The sequence below is a fragment of the Aegilops tauschii genome, chromosome 5 (assembly GCF_002575655.3).
Source record: "Aegilops tauschii subsp. strangulata cultivar AL8/78 chromosome 5, Aet v6.0, whole genome shotgun sequence".
NCBI classification, from domain to species: Eukaryota; Viridiplantae; Streptophyta; class Magnoliopsida; order Poales; family Poaceae; genus Aegilops; species Aegilops tauschii.
This window is the reverse complement of record NC_053039.3, coordinates 395,180,595-395,197,335: the sequence shown is the minus strand read 5'-3', so window position 1 is coordinate 395,197,335 and position 16,741 is coordinate 395,180,595. Positions and strand designations below refer to the sequence as shown.

Below are 16,741 nucleotides of genomic sequence, written 5' to 3'. Positions count from 1 at the left end.
GGACTTCCCATATATAAATCTTTACCTCCGGACCATTCCGGAACTCCTCGTGACGTCCGGGATCTCATCCGGGACTCCGAACAACATTTGCTAACCACGTATATCTATTCCCTATAACCCTAGCGTCATCGAACCTTAAGTGTGTAGACCCTACGGGTTCGGGAACCATGCAGACATGACCGAGACGTTCTCCGACCAATAACCAACAACGGGATCTGGATACCCATGTTGGCTTCCACATGTTCCACGATGATCTCATCGGATGAACCACGATGTCAAGGATTCAATCAATCCCGTATACAATTCCCTTTGTCTACCGGTATAGTACTTGCCCGAGATTCGATCGTCGGTATCACGATACCTTGTTCAATCTCGTTACCGGCAAGTCTCTTTACTCGTTCCGTAACACATCATCCCGTGATCAACTCCTTGGTCACATTGTGCACATTATGATGATGTCCTATCGAGTGGGCCCAGAGATACCTCTCCGTTTACACGGAGTGACAAATCCCAGTCTCGATTCGTGCCAACCCAACAGACACTTCGGAGATACCTGTAGTGCACCTTTATAGCCACCCAGTTACGTTATGACGTTTGGTACACCCAAAGCATTCCTACGGTATCCGGGAGTTGCACAATCTCATGGTCTAAGGAAATGATACTTGACATTAGAAAAGCTCTTAGCAAACGAACTACACGATCTTGTGCTAGGCTTAGGATTGGGTCTTGTCCATCACATCATTCTCCTAATGATGTGATCCCGTTATCAACGACATCCAATGTCCATGGTCAGGAAACCGTAACCATCTATTGATCAACTAGAGGCTTACTAGGGACATGGTGTTGTCTATGTATCCACACATGTATCTGAGTTTCCTATCAATACAATTTTAGCATGGATAATAAACGATTATCATGAACAAGGAAATATAATAATAACCAATTTATTATTGCCTCTAGGGCATATTTCTAACAAAAAGATACATCAAAGATGAGGGAAAGCTTTGGAAACAAATAGTAGATAGGAAATACATCAACAACTCCCCTAATATATTTTCTAGTAAACCTCAGAACCCTTCCAGATTTTGGCAAGGTGTCATGTGGGCAGCTAAGGCCTTGAAATTTGGATATAAATGGGTGGTAGGAGATGGGAAGAAGATCTTGATTCTGGGAAGACATCTGGTTTGGGACATCTCCCCTCTCAGTTCAATTCTGGCCTCGGTACTCCATATGCCACCAGCGGTGATGTGCCATAGCTGAGATCTGGGACAATAATGAAATTAAACTCACTTTTAGAAGGGTTTTTACACCTGCTATGATGGAGCAATGGTATGCCCTAGAACAAATCATTAGGAGCACCCTGCTTCAAGAGGGGGGTGACTCACTTGTTTGGCAATATGAAGCTAAAGGGGAGTACACTACTGGCTCCCTTTACAGCATCATCAATTTCAGGGGGGTCCAACCAGTATATATACCAGCGGTGTGGTCAATAAAAACCCCACCCAGAGTCCAGGTGTTTTTATGGCTGCTCTCCCACAACAAACTAATGACTAAAGACAACCTGGCCAAGAGAGGCATAGAAAAAGCTCCAGAGTGTGTGTATTGCTCTGAAAAAGAATCCATTACACACTTATTCTTTGAATGTGTGGTGGCCAAACAAATCTGGGCAGGGGTCTCAGAATTTTTGGGTATGGAACTAGGGACTAATTACTTATCCATTGCTAGATTTTGGCCAGCTAATAAGAAGCATATTGCTTTAAATTCAGTCTGTGCATGTGTTCTATGGACTATGTGGAAAAATAGAAATTCACATGTCTTTAACAATGCTATATGGACTGATGCGAAACAGATATGGAGGAGAATGCTAGGACATGTCAGGAGATGGTTGATCTTGTTCGAAGGACCTGCCTTGGCAAAGATGGAGGCGTTCGTTCAGAAAATCTCCTACATCCTGGAAGCTCCCTTCCAAATTCTGGCAGGGTAACTGATGGGGAGAAGAGCACTGAAGGTGGCTTCAATCACTCCCTCTTTCTCTCTCGACTGAAGATCAATGGCGCTCCAAAACCAGAGGATCCAAGCTACCAAGTCTCTCCACCAAGAAGCCCTCACAAGAGCACATGCAAGACGACGCTGCTCAGCCCGGTCACTCCTCTGGAGCTGGGTGGATCGCCGGTAAAACCATGGAAGAAGCTCAAGAGTGTGTCCACGGTGGATATGCTGAAGGAGACGGTGCCACCGGGGCTTGCCTAGTGCGCTACGCGAAGCTGGGAGAAAAGCATGGAGATGAGGGCAAAAACTTCAGTTTAAGAAAAAAGAGAGAGGACTGGCTGTTGCAGATTTGGGCAACAAGTTTTTTGTGATGTAATAAATCTGTTTAGACCTTTTGTTTTAGAGCTGATCTACTGATTAGCGATATTTTCTCTCTTTCCTTTCATTAGTTGTCGTGAACATGCAAGGCATGCCTGTAGTTTGGTGTTTCTTTCCTGGTCTCATCTATAAAATGGGGCCGGGGGGCTCAAAACCTCCTTTTCTCCAAAAAAAAATACCGAGCAAAATGAGTGAATCTACACTCTAAAATATGTCTATATACATCTGTATGCCTTTTTAGAGATTTCAAATGGACTACATACGGAGCAGAATGAGTGAATCTACACTCTAAATTATGTCTATATACGTATGTAATTCGTATTGAGATATCTAAAATATCATATATTTAGGAACGGAGGGAGTACGTCTTTAATTATTGCCAAAAAGGTATGTCTTTAATTAGCACTTGAATGTTTGGAGGAGTATGTTTAATCACCCAGCGGATTGGCTAAGATTCATTAATTGATGCTTTTGATCACCCAAATTGGCCAGAATTCATTAAGTAGTAATCATTTTGATCCTTTCGTCCCAAAGTCTCGACGCTCTCTCCAATGTCAGGCCTCGTGCAATCAGTAGTGAGTGAGCAGCGACGGCTCGTCCCTCCACCCGAAGCATGTTTCTAGCATTCGTCTTCCTCTCAACCTCACCTCGCAGTGGCAGTACTACTACTTCCTCAAGAACTTCTTTTGGATCATGTTGCGGACGCAGTCCATGCCATGATTTCTCCGCCTGTTTATGCTGGAAAAACAGATGACTCCCATCCTCGTCACCGCGACGACAGATCGGACATAACACATAAGGCTTCAAGTTCCATCCCTCTTCTTTTCAGATTCGTGCAGAGCGGCAGACTGAGAACCTTTTGCACATTCGTCCGACATGGCGACTGCCATATGATATGCCACCTGAAGCTCTTCCCATTCCCAGCTCGGCGTTGCCGATATACAGATTAGCAACACAAGACACCCCGATTAAAACACGAGAGGAGTATATTTGAAGTCTAGTTGGGGTCAGGGTCTTCCAAGGCAATGAAATCAACATAGTAGAGTGGCCGTCTGGCGTAATAATATAATCAAGAGTGAGAAAGTATATGCGGAAATCTTTGAAGGCCATTGTGACGCCGATGGCTGCGGGCGTATAAGACGTCATCTCAGTTCAGTTTAGAAGAAATCCACATAGACACGCCGTGAGACAGATTAACTAGAAGCCATCAGAAGAGCAGAATGGCAATGGTGACTAACCGAGCTACGGAGGGTGTGCGCCGCACGAGATCTGCCACACGTCTACGTGGCCAGGCCGTCGGGCCAAAGTCATACTCTAGCACACGCTAGCTTCGTCCTGAATACACACTACGATCTACTCTATATTTGTCATGGACGGGTACGGGACATGTTGGCACACAAGTAAATCAATCTCTGAACACAATCCTTAAACAGGGGCCAATCAGTTTCAGCCAAGAACATAGCGACAACCGCGCCCATTTCATCTTGTTAGCATAGCATAGCATCATCCACACATGCCACAATATTTCTCAAGATTTTCGCAGCGACCACCAAACCAGGGTGGGTGATCATACAAATCCAGCCTCCTCGTTCTATCTATGAACCCATCTATCTGAATGAGAATGACCACTGGCAATGCAAATACGGTCACAACCTATTTGTCAGACAGCTGAAATACCCTGCGCCTATTTCTATTCGGTGCCCGAGCTTTTCCACAATGCAACAGCAAACGTGCCAGAAACAAGTATACCACAACTCACCATGGCAATCCCAATCCATACACATCCCTGGGCTCACGATACTTCTGCTCCTACTAGGAGTTCTCTACAGTACAGTAATAGCATTGTCATAGACTCATAGATTGACCACCTCAAGACCCACAATGATGAGTACCAACAGATCGACCTCCTCAATGAACTTCTGAGCGACATTTCTTCTGCCTGTCAACCACATGTGAAGAACCGCTATTAGGGAGTATATTTGACTAGTGAGAAAGAGATACAACTTATTACAGACTGCTTCATGCGCATACATATATTTCCTTCATAAATCGCAAGGTAGTTAATTAACTGGAAGTGTACATACACATGCAGATCAAGCTCATGCCAAAATTCGTTGCTGCCAACAACTCTTTTATTTCTACTGGATATGTATGGTTCTGTCAAGTGTTAGGTCCTGATTACAAAATTTACAAACAATAGATTCCTTTCTAGGCTCACATGCATACATGTACATTACATGCATTGGATATGCATGAGGCAGAGACACAACCAGTCTTAGAAAGGAAATATCTGCCTTTCTGGTAGCTAATTATTGTTGGCTTCAGGAAATGCTACCTGCTATGTGCAAAGCTTATTGCGGCTAAAATTAAGCTCTAAACATCCAGACTCACACAATGACAAATTATGTGCATCCACAAATGTACACAAGAATTCTAGAACTACAACTTCCTTTTTCAGATCGGTTTAGTAGTACACACTAACTTTTATCTTCATCGACATGCCAATTTCCATATGAGTGGAATTTTAGTTTCTTATGATGAATGAAAAATGAGATTGCAAAATTTATCAACAATTAAGATAATCAATTTGTCCAGTAGAATGGCGCTGCCCTTGAGCACAAAAATATTTGGGTATCAGAGTATTCAAGTACATAAAACTTTGTTTAGTTCACTTAGTATTAAAATGTCCGCGGGAGCACTATGTTACACAAGAATCACGACTCAAGATGTCAAAAACGCACCAACAACATCAATAAAAAATGCACACACAATAAATTTGCAAGAGATCAAGCTAAAGCCCTACCAGTTTTCAATATGGTCTAAATACACAATCTGACCTAGATCTATATGCAAAACCCTTTTCGTTGACATGTGTTCCACCAAAAAGTTTATAATTCGATCTCCCCGCTACTTTAAAAAGTGAACAAATTATTTCTAATTGTACACCATGCTTTAAATGCGCATCACCCAGAGCTGCATCACTCATTAGGTAGAGAAGAAATAAGATGTTACCTAGAAGATCACATAAGCCCTAAATGGTCCAGCACCTTATAGACTTTCCCAGCCTGCTCACACAACGCCACAAGAAAAGCTATCTGCCCATTTCCCTTTGCAGCCGATAGTCCTAACCAGATGCATAAACTCAGAAGAACAAATGCAAACCAATCCTTCATTTTCTTTGTCCGAGTCATCTTCCAAAGCATCAGGCTCCCAATTAATAAGAGATACGTGAGATTAGTTGACGATGACAGGATGTGGTTTGTGGGCTTAACTTTACATCCCCAAGTGCTTCTGGTAGGATAATAGGTACCTGCAATATCACAGATTATATTAATAGAGGATTGTACCAACTGCAAAACTTCAATAATAGTACTATTAACTTTCACAGTTTCTTTCCTAAATACCATCCAAAAAATATTATTTCCTAAATAACCTTGTGACATATCACTTGTAAAAGCGCAACAAACCTAGTACAATGTAGACTATTTTTTTAGTAATATTAGCCTTCATATATGAATATTTAGTTAGTCTTTCACATATTTTGCACCTAAGCCAGTGAGAAGTTTTTTGAAAGGAAAACTAAGAGATCCAACTCCAGCATAGGCTGATGGGGAGTTCAAGTTGAATTGCACCACGACAGACATCATCGAATAGTTCTGCAGTCACTCAATTGATTAATTTTAGAGTGAAATGCCTATGCAGCCATTGAACTTGTGCGGTCGGTGCAGTTTAGTCCTCAAACTCAGGAAACTGTTCGTTTGAGGCCCCTAAACTTGTTTACACGGTCCACCTACAGTCATAAACACGACAACACATTGTATTCCGCTGACAGACGCCCCCCACTAGATCAGCCACGACAGTGTATTAAGTCACTGTAAGTTTGCAGAACACCCCCTCCTCTCTCTCCATTCCAAAAATCATCCCTCTCTCACTTCTGGCCGTATTGCCCAATCAGTTCCACGACACAGCCCATATGCCTCACCGGCGACCGTGTCCATGTTGTACAGCCTAAGATTTCCGCCGACATCCAGGGTCAGCCTCCTCCGGACGCTGGCAGCACGGAGGCCAGCAGCCTTGATAGGAGCACTGGCTACTGTGGAGCTCAACACCAGCTCGCCAGGAGGCCTGGGATGAGTGCCATGATCGTCACGAGGGAGACAGGAGCCCTTGCTAGCTGTGGACGTGACGGGGGTACACGTGGTCAGTGATCACCAGTCTAGACGGAGAAGGTGAATACGGTGAACGACACGCAGCAAAAGCAGCAGGCGTAGCCACCGTCCAACAAACAAATTTCTGTAGCAGCCTAGAAAAGCACTAGGAGGGTTTTCCGCAAAACTAAAATGACTCCGTACACCCTAACAGCTGTTTCCATGGGACCGTTTTTTCAGATAAACACGCCATGTCAACAGAATACAGACCGTGCGGTATTTAGGACCGTATAAACAAGTTTAGAGACCTCAAAGGAGGAGTTTTTGAGTTTGAGGACCAAACTGCACCGACTGCGCAAGTTTAATGGCTGCTCATGTATTTCTTCACTCTTAATTTGACGAAGTCTAAATGAGTGCTTACCAATGGTACAAATAGCTCCTGTAAACCCAACACCATCATCTCTGCTTCCTGCACATGATCGCAACTTAGTTACCTCAGACTGCTGCATTAATTGATCCAATCATATTTTCAGTATGAAATTAATGGGTACTTACTCAGCGAAGAATGGTTGCGGCGGATCAGCACGCCGGTAGAGAAGCGGGAGCACAAGGTGCCTGCCACTGGAGCAGAAAGCCAAGGCACTGAGAAGGTACGGCGGCAAAGAACGCCAGCGCTGGTGCTAGGGAGCATGGGCAGGCCCTTGATGCCTCCTTTCATGCGCACGGTTGTCAGCGAGAGCTCTGTAGTGGCGATCACCATGTGGACAACTAAGAGTACAAAATGGATTGCAGCAGAGTCACCTACAGTAGTGGCACCATTAGGCCCCGAGCTAAACTCTAACATGCTACAAAAGGGATAACAAATACTACCCACACAGAGCCATAAAAAAACTATAATTGCTTTTTGGAATGCAGTGCAGCTAAATTAATACAGATTTGAGCTCCATAGTTAATGATAGTACATGCTAGGGTAGTAGTAATGTGAAAAATATTATATCAGGTGCACACCGAGACATTTCTTTCACTATTGTTAATCTAGAGGAAAATTCGGCCTTGACAGTAACCTACAGAGAAAACCATCACACTCACACATCATCAAAGGGTGGCACAAGCAGAGGGGAGAAGGGGCAGTACCAGTGACCCGGAAGAGGCGGCCTGAGTCCTGGGATGCGGTGGCGGGAGCCGAGGCAGCGGCTGGAGTCGAGTGGTCGGTGGGAGTGGTGGCGGAGGCGGGACCGGCGCCGGTGGGAGTGGAGGCGGGGGTCGAGCGGCGACGGCGGCGTGCGCAGCCTGTGCGACGCTTCCCCTGTTGGGCCTTCTTCTTCTTTTGTTTTTCTATAGGAAATGAAGGCTGTAGTGGGTTCCAGTGGGCTCAAGGTTGGTGTCTGACGGGCGCCCTCTAAAATGTGTAAGTGGGCTGACTTAGCTCACTTCTGCGGCCCAGTTCCATCCACTTAATTTTGTGGGAAGGGCCCTCTAAAATGACAAGCCAACAAGATTTAACGCGTGTTTTAGTGATAATGTGGGCAATATGGTGGGCTCGCCGAAAAGCAATCCATGAGAACGAGTTTCAAAGCCCACTGTCAACAATGAGCTTCATCAGTCGATTTTTGGAGGAGCTGGATATTGTGGAAGCTCAAAAGGTGCGATCGTTTCCGGCGACTGCTGCACCGCTAGCGCGTGCATGGCTACCGCCCGAGGGAGAAGCTGTTGAGATTAACTGTGATGGTGCAATATCAACCCTAGGCGAGAAGGGAGCGGCGGCTGTGGTATGTCGAGACAAGTCAGGGAAGTTTCTTGGAGCATCAGCACTAGTTTTTGAGGGCTTGATCGATCCGGCAAGCTTGGAGGCACACGCGTGCAGTGAGGCCCTTGCCCTTGCTCGTGATTTGAACTTGCAGGAGCTGGTGATCGCGTCGGACTGTTTAGAAGTGGTCTCCAACATCAACAAACAAGCATCACCAGTGTATGCGTCGATTCTGCACGACATACACATTAGCATGAACCTTTTTTTACTTCAGTTATCTTTCGTTTTGAACGTAGAGAAAATAATTTCGAGGCCCGCTCGGTTGCAAAAGGAGCTGCGTCTTTGCCGGTGGGCCGCCACTTGTGGCTAGGGATCCTTCCTGACATTGCTTGTATTCCGGATGTGATGAACTTTGAATAAAATCCCTAGTTACCTTAAAAAAAACATGGTCCGGCGCTTCAGCTAAGAGCATGTCCAATAGAAAATGTAGATGTAAAAATACCTAATTTTTGCATCTTCAGAGTCTAAAAACACTTCTACAGCAGATGATGTAGATGCAAAACAATTTACATCTCTGGAGTATAACACTTCGCGGTGCAAATATACATATATCTCCACCTATAGGAGATGTATATTTACCAGCCATGCGCCAACCGCCAATCTTCATTTCCTTTCACTTCCCTCACTTCTTCCTCCCACCTCCCGCTGCATCGTCGCCGCCACCCGCCTGCCCGCCCGTCCACCACGCACGCCGCAGTCGCCCAGTGCTAGATCTAGCCCTGCCGTCGCCCCCGCTGCCGGTTTCGACGCTCCCTCGCCGTCGGCCGCCACCCGACGCCGCGAATCAGTCCTTTGCTACAAAAAGATTGGGCTACCTTGTTGCACCTTTTTTTAGGGAAGTGTCATCATGGCGGTTTATATTTCATGTGCAAACATCGATACATCATTTGTCAAGACATTTACTAGAAAAACCGGAGGCTCTGATTTCCAGACAATGGTTCTAGAGAGCTCCGAATTTCTAGCCAACAAATCTGCTGCCATATTGGTCTCCTGCTACCTCTTGAGCATGCGTTGGTTTTCCCTTGAAGAGGAAAGGGTGATGCAGCAAAGTAGCATAAGTATTTCCCTCAGTTTTGAGAACCAAGGTATCAATCCAGTAGGAGACAACGCACAAGTCACCTAATACCTGCACAAACAATCAAGAACCTTGCAACCAACGCGATAAAGGGGTTGTCAACCCCTTCACGGTCACTCGCAAAAGTGCGATCTAATAGAGATATTAAAGTAAATATTTTTCGTATTTTGGTTGTATAGATTGGAAAGTAAAGATTGCAAAATAAAAGAACGGCGACAAAAATTGGCAAGTTGACGGGAGACTAATATGATGTAAAATAGACCCAGGGGCCACAGGTTTCACTAGTGTCTTCTCTCAAGATAGCATGTATTACGGTGGGTGAACAAATTAATGCCGAGCAATTGATAGAAAAGCGCATAGTTATGAAGATATCTAAGGCAATGATCATATAGGCATCACGTCCGTGTCAAGTAGACCGAAACGATTCTGCATCTACTACTATTACTCCACACATCGACCGCTATCCAGCATGCATTTAGAGTATTAAGTTCATAAGAACAGAGTAATGCATTAAGCAAGATGACATGATGTAGAGGGTAAACTCAAGCAATATGATATAAAACCCATATTTTTATCCTCGATGGCAACAATACAATACGTGGCTTACTGCCCCTAATGTCACTGGGAAAGGACACCGCAAGATTGAACCCAAAGCTAAGCACTTCTCCCATTGCAAGAAAGATCAATCTAGTAGGCCAAACCAAACTGATAATTCGAGAGACTTGCGAAGATATCAAATTATGCATATAAGAATTCAGAGAAGAACCAAATAATATTCATAGAGAAACTTGTTCATAAATCCACAATTTATCGGATCTCGGCAAACACACCGCAAAAGAGTATTACATCGAATAGATCTCCAAGAACATCGAGGAGAACTTTGTATTGAGAATCAAAGAGAGAGAAGAAGTCATCTAGCTAATAACTATGGACTCGAAGGTCCGTGGTAAACTACTCACGCTTCATCGGAGAGGCAATGGTGTTGATGTAGAAGCCCTCCGTGATCGATTCCCCCTCAGGCAGATCGCCGGAAAAGGCCCCAAGATGGGATCTCACGGGTACAGAAGGTTGTGGCGGTGGAAAAGTGGTTTCGTGGCTCCCCCTGATGTTTCTAGGGTATAAGAGTATATATATAGGCGAAAGAAGTACATCGGTGGAGCTACGAGGGGCCGACGAGGGTGGGGGCGCGCCTACCCCCCTGGGCATGCCCTCCTGCCTCGTGGCCTCCTCGTGGAGTTCCGGACTTCAACTCCAAGTCTTCTGGTTTGCTTTCGGTCCAAGAAAGATCATCGCGAAGGTTTCATTCCATTTGGACTCCGTTTGGTATTCCTTTTCTGCAAAACTCTTAAATAGGCAATAAAAAACAGAAACTGGCACTGGGCCTCCGGTTAATAGGTTAGTCCCAAAAATAATATAAAAGAGCATATTAAAGCCCATTAAACATCCAAAATAGATAATATAATAGCATGGAACAATAAAAAATTATAGATACGTTGGAGACGTATCAAGCATCCCCAAGCTTAATTCCTGCTCGTCCTCGAGTAGGTAAATGATAAAAATAGAATTTTTGATGTGGAATGCTACCTAACATAATTATCAATGTAATTTTCTTTATTATGGCATGAATATTCAGATCCGAAAGATTCAAGAAAAAAGTTTAATATTGACATAAAAATAATAATACTTCAAGCATACTAACAAAGCAATCATGTCTTCTCAAAATAACATGGCCAAATAAAGTTATCCCTACAAAATCATATAGTCTGGCTATGCTCTATCTTCATCACACAAAATATTTAAATCATGCACAACCCCGATGACAAGCCAAGCAACTGTTTCATACTTTTGATGTTCTCAAACTTTTTCAATCTTCACGCAATACATGAGCGTGAGCCATGGACATAGCACTATAGGTGGAATAGAATGGTGGTTGTGGAGAAGACAAAAAGGAGAAGATAGTTTTACATCAACTAGGCGTATCAACGGGCTATGGAGATGCCCATCAATAGATATCAATGTGAGTGAGTAGGGATTGCCATGCAACGGATGCACTAGAGCTATAAGTGTATGAAAGCTCAACAAAAGAAACTAAGTGGGTGTGCATCCAACTCACTTGCTCACAAAGACCTAGGGCAATTTGAGGAAGCCCATCATTGGAATATACAAGCCAAGTTCTATAATGAAAAATTCCCACTAGTATATGAAAATGATATCATAGAAGACTCTCTATCATCAAGATCATGGTGCTACTTTGAAGCACACGTGTGTTAAGAGGATAGTAGCATTGTCCCTTCTCTCATTTTCTCTCATTTTTTATTGGGATAATTAGATTTATGCCCCTAGTTGTGTCCCACTTGTCTGTTTACCCCTAATTCCCAAAAGTCACCGGTTCTGTCCAAGTCACTTTGATCCTCTTATGCTTTTGCACTTTGACCGTTTGACCGTTAGTTTGAAAACTTCATAACTAATTCATACAAAATCAAAAAAATGCAAATAAGATACCAAAATGTTCAGAAAAACATCACCTATATGTCAGTGTCATTTGCATTCATGAAAAAAGTGTTGGAAAGTGCACATCCGAGTTTTAGCTCTTTTGATACCACCATGAATAGTAAACTCTAAAAAAATTCAAAAAAATTCAAAAAAAATATGGTGGCAAAGAACGACAAGTGTTCTAAGTGCTTGCCAAGTTTCATTAGGGAACGACATTCGTGGAAGTCGTGGCAAAAAAAATCTATTTTGGAGTGCTGATTGTTTTTTTTGCCGCGGCACCCACGAATGTTATTCCCTGATGAAACTTGGCAGGCACTTAAAACATGTGTCATTCTTTGCCACCAAATTATTTTTGAATTTTTTTGAATTTTTTTAGATCTTACTATTCATGGTGGTAGCATAAGAGCTAAAACTCAGATGGGCACTTTCCAACACTTTTTTCATGAATGCAAATGACACTGACATATAGGTGATGTTTTTCTGAACATTTTGGTATCTTATTTGCATTTTTCTGATTTAGTATGAATTAGTTATGAAGTTTTCAAACTGACGGTCAAACGGTCAAAGGGCAAAAGCATAAGAGGAGCAAAGTGATTTGGACAGAACCGGTGACTTTTGGTAATTAGGGGTAAAACAGACGAGTGGGACACAACTAGGGGCATAAATCTAATTATCCCTTTTTATTTGGGGCTTTTTTATGGCCTCTTTTTTTTCTTTTCTCTTTTATTTATTTTTCGTCCGGAGTCTCATCCCGACTTGTGGGGGAATCATAGTCTCCATCATCCTTTCCTCACATGGGACAATGCTCTAATAATGAAGATCATCGCACTTTTATTTACTTACAACTCAAGAATTACAACTCGATACTTGGAACAAAATATGACTCTATATGAATGCCTCCGGCGGTGTACCGGGATGTGCAATGAATCAAGAGTGACATGTATGAAAGAGTTATGAAGGTGGCTTTGCCACACATACGATGTCAACTACATGATCATGCAAAGCAATATGACAATGATGAAGCGTGTCATAATAAACGAAACGGTGGAAAGTTGCATGGCAATATATCTCGGAATGGCTATGGAAATGCCATAATAGGTAGGTATGGTGGCTGTTTTGAGGAAGGTATATGGTGGGTGTATGATACCTGCGAAAGTTGCGCGGTATTAGAGAGGCTAGCAATGGTGGAAGGGTGAGAGTGCGTATAATCCATGGACTCAACATTAGTCATAAAGAACTCACATACTTATTGAAAAAATTTATTAGTTATCGAAACAAAGTACTACGCGCATGCTCCTAGGGGGATAGATTGGTAGGAAAATACCATCGCTCGTCCCCGACCGCCACTCATAAGGAAGACAATCAATAAATAAATCATGCTCCAACTTCATCACATAACGGTTCACCATATGTGCATGCTACGGGAATCACAAACTTTAACACAAGTATCTCTCAAATTCACAACTACTCTACTAGCATGACTCTAATATCACCATCCTCATATCTCAAAACAATCATAAAGAATCAAACTTCTCATAGTATTCAACTCACTTTATATGAAAGTTTTTATTATACCCATCTTGGATGCCCATCATATTAGGACTAGTTTTATAGCCAAAGCAAATTACCATGCTGTTCTAAAAGACTCTCAAAATAATATAAGTGAAGCATGATAGATAAAAAATTTCTATAAAATAAAACCACCGCCGTGCTCTAAAAAGATATAAGTGAAGCACTAGAGCAAAATTATCTAGCTCAAAAGATATAAGTGAAGCACATAGAGTATTCTAACAAATTCCGATTCATGCGTGTCTCTCCCAAAAGGTGTGTACAGCAAGGATGATTGTGGTAAAATAAAAAGAAAAGACTCAAATCATACAAGACACTCCAAGCAAAACACATATCATGTGGTGAATAAAAATTTAGCATCAAGTAAAGTTACCGATAGACGAAGACGAAAGAGGGGATGCCTTCCGGGGCATCCCCAAGCTTTAGGCTTTTGGTTGTCCTTGAATTTTACCTTGGGGTGCCTTGGGCATCCCCAAGCTTAGGCTCTTTCCACTCTTTATTCCAAAATCCATCAAATCTTTACCCAAAAACTTGAAAACTTCACAACACAAAACTTCAACAGAAAATCTCATGAGCTCCATTAGTATAAGAAAATAAACCACCACTTTAAGGTAATGTAATGAACTCATTCTTTATTTATATTGGTGTTAAACCTACTGTATTCCAACTTCTCTATGGTTCATACCCCCCGATACTACTCATAGATTCATCAAAATAAGCAAACAACACACAAAAACAGAATCTGTCAAAAATAGAAAGTCTGTAGCAATCTGTATCATTTGAATACTTATGTAACTCCAAAAATTCTGAAATAAACTGGTGGACGTGAGGAATTTGCCTATTAATCATCTGCAAAAAGAATCAACCTAAAAGCACTCTCCAGTAAAAAATGACAGCTAATCTCGTGAGCGCAAAAGTTTCTGTTTTTTACAGCAAGATCGCAAAGACTTCACCCAAGTCATCCCAAAGGTTCTACTTGGCACAAACACTAATTAAACCGTAAAACCACATCTAAACAGAAGCTAGATGAATTATTTATTACTAAACAGGAGCAAAAAGCAAAGAACAAAAATAAAATTGGGTTGCCTCCCAACAAGCGCTATTGTTTAACGCCCCTAGCTAGGCATAAAAATAAGAATAGATCTAGGTATTTCCATCTTCTCCCTTTTGGTGATAAAGAGATAATTTCTTATCTAAAGCACTTATCTTTCTATTTTCTGAAAGCACGTGGCGATTAATGGTAGAAGAAAGATTAAGCACTCAGCAAAAATTTGCATCTAAACTAGCCTTCATCTCTTTGATAATTTCATTTTGATAAAAACACAAAAGAAAGGTGGATTCAACCTTTTCACTCATGGGATGCCTAAATATAGCTTTCATCTTTTCGTAGGTACCGATGGCATCCCCCTCAAGAAAACCTTCTTCAAAAATAGAATTCAAAACTTGCTTTAAAGAAGAGGGTAAGCCAACATAAAAACCTTTTAAGTATACCTCAATTTGATATTGGGGCACATAGCTGGCTCGGATCCTTAATAGCCTATCCCAAGCATCTTTCAAGGATTCATCAAGCAAATAATGAAAAATTCCGGGGTCATCTTCATCAAAATTATTCAAACTCTCATCGATAACCCCGGTAGGTCTTTCCATAGCATCATTATTTATGAGCTTAGAAAGGACAGAGGGACTATCCAAAGTATTAAAACCCGGGAGAAAACCCTTAGCCCCTTTTGGTTCGGCCATAGCGATAGAAAGGCAAACTTAAACAAACAAGAGGACAACGAGAGAAAATAAAGGTTTTCAAAAATCATTTTAGAAGTGGGGGAGAGGAAAACGAGAGGCGAATGGCAAATAATGTAATGCGAGGGAGAAGAGTTTATGATGGGTACTTGGTATGTCTTGACTTGGCGTAGATCTCCCCGGCAACGGCGCCAGAAATCCTTCTTGCTACCTCTTGAGCATGCGTTGGTTTTCCCTTGAAGAGGAAAGGGTGATGCAGCAAAGTAGCGTAAGTATTTCCCTTGGTTTTGAGAACCAAGCACTACAAAAAAAAGACACATCCGTGACATTTTGGGCCGAACGAATTTTTTTCTGTCATACTTATGACACTTCTATGACAACAATTGTGACAAAACCTGGTATCATCATAGATGTGGTGGGCTCCTACTTCTATGACAAAAAATCATGACAGAAAATGGGCTTTTCGTCCTGGGCGGGCCGGAGGCGCAGCTGCATGACATTCTTTGGGCCGTCCATGACGGAAAAAACTGTGGTAGAAGTGAGGGCGCGGAAAATATCGGGGAGTTCCCGGTACGGTGGGTGGTCGGGGGCCGAGCGACGCGTGTTTCTCTCGTACACATACGTGCGTGTGTGCGAGGCGTTGCGCTCTAACTGAACCCGAGCGAGGCGTTCGCCTACTGAACCCGAGCGATTGCACTGCAGGCTACGCGTTACTGAACCCGAGCGATCGATCGATGGCTGTTAACTGAACCCGATCGAGCGATTCCTTCGTTCGCTAGTGCTGCTAACTGAAACCGATCGAACCTGCAGCCTCCTCCCCTTGATGAACAGTGAGCGTTGTTGGGGGGGTTGGATGAACAGTTCCTGGTGGGGGGGTTGGATGAACAGGACCTCGTGTTGCCGCTGGATGAACATGACCCCGATCGACACTGGCTACGTCGAGCTGACTAGGACTGTGCCGAGCTGGGACCTTCCCGCCGATGTGGACATGGAAGATGCATGGCATGATTTGACCCCCAACAATGTGCACGGCGACTCCAAGGAGTTTCACCTAGACATATGCATTACTAAGTTAAATGTTGATCATTAGTCTTCGCTCAATGTAATCCGTTGTCTAAGCATGTGGAGACTTCCATGCATGATACTATTGCTCTATTGGAGTATCGCGCATGAATAAAAGTGTATCCGTTTATGGTTTAGTGTAGAATCTTCCATGTATGAAATTTTTACTACAGTACTGGTGAAAGACTTATGATGAACCATTTCTTACATCTCCTATCCCCCCTTCCAAGTCATCCTGATTTAATGCCTTAGTCTAGGTGTATAACGACATGGTTAATACTTAATAGTATAGCCAACTGTTGACTATAAGAAAGTGCCATGTCATCTGTAGCTAACATGTATAACAATCGATACTCAAAAACTAATTCTTAAAGATCATTTCTTGCAAAGCACAATAAGTGTTATTTCTTCACAAGTTTTGGATGCAGATTGAACAGTTGAACGCTTTTGTTTGCAAAAGATACTTTTTTATCAATTTCACTC

The 16,741-nt window shown here is 42.7% G+C and overlaps 1 protein-coding gene across 1 annotated transcript; it reads right to left on the bottom strand.

Annotated features, from left to right (window-relative positions):
• Nucleotides 1-3,792: 3,792 nt before the first annotated feature.
• Nucleotides 3,793-7,782, bottom strand: LOC109766274 (uncharacterized). The gene is made up of 5 exons (XM_020325040.3): nucleotides 7,650-7,782; nucleotides 7,071-7,316; nucleotides 6,937-6,984; nucleotides 5,380-5,677; nucleotides 3,793-4,306 (listed from the first exon to the last, which is right to left on the bottom strand). The coding sequence occupies exons 2-4, from the start codon at nucleotides 7,273-7,275 to the stop codon at nucleotides 5,388-5,390; spliced, it is 543 nt and encodes a 180-aa protein (XP_020180629.1). The 5' UTR covers nucleotides 7,276-7,316; nucleotides 7,650-7,782; the 3' UTR covers nucleotides 3,793-4,306; nucleotides 5,380-5,387.
• Nucleotides 7,783-16,741: the final 8,959 nt, after the last annotated feature.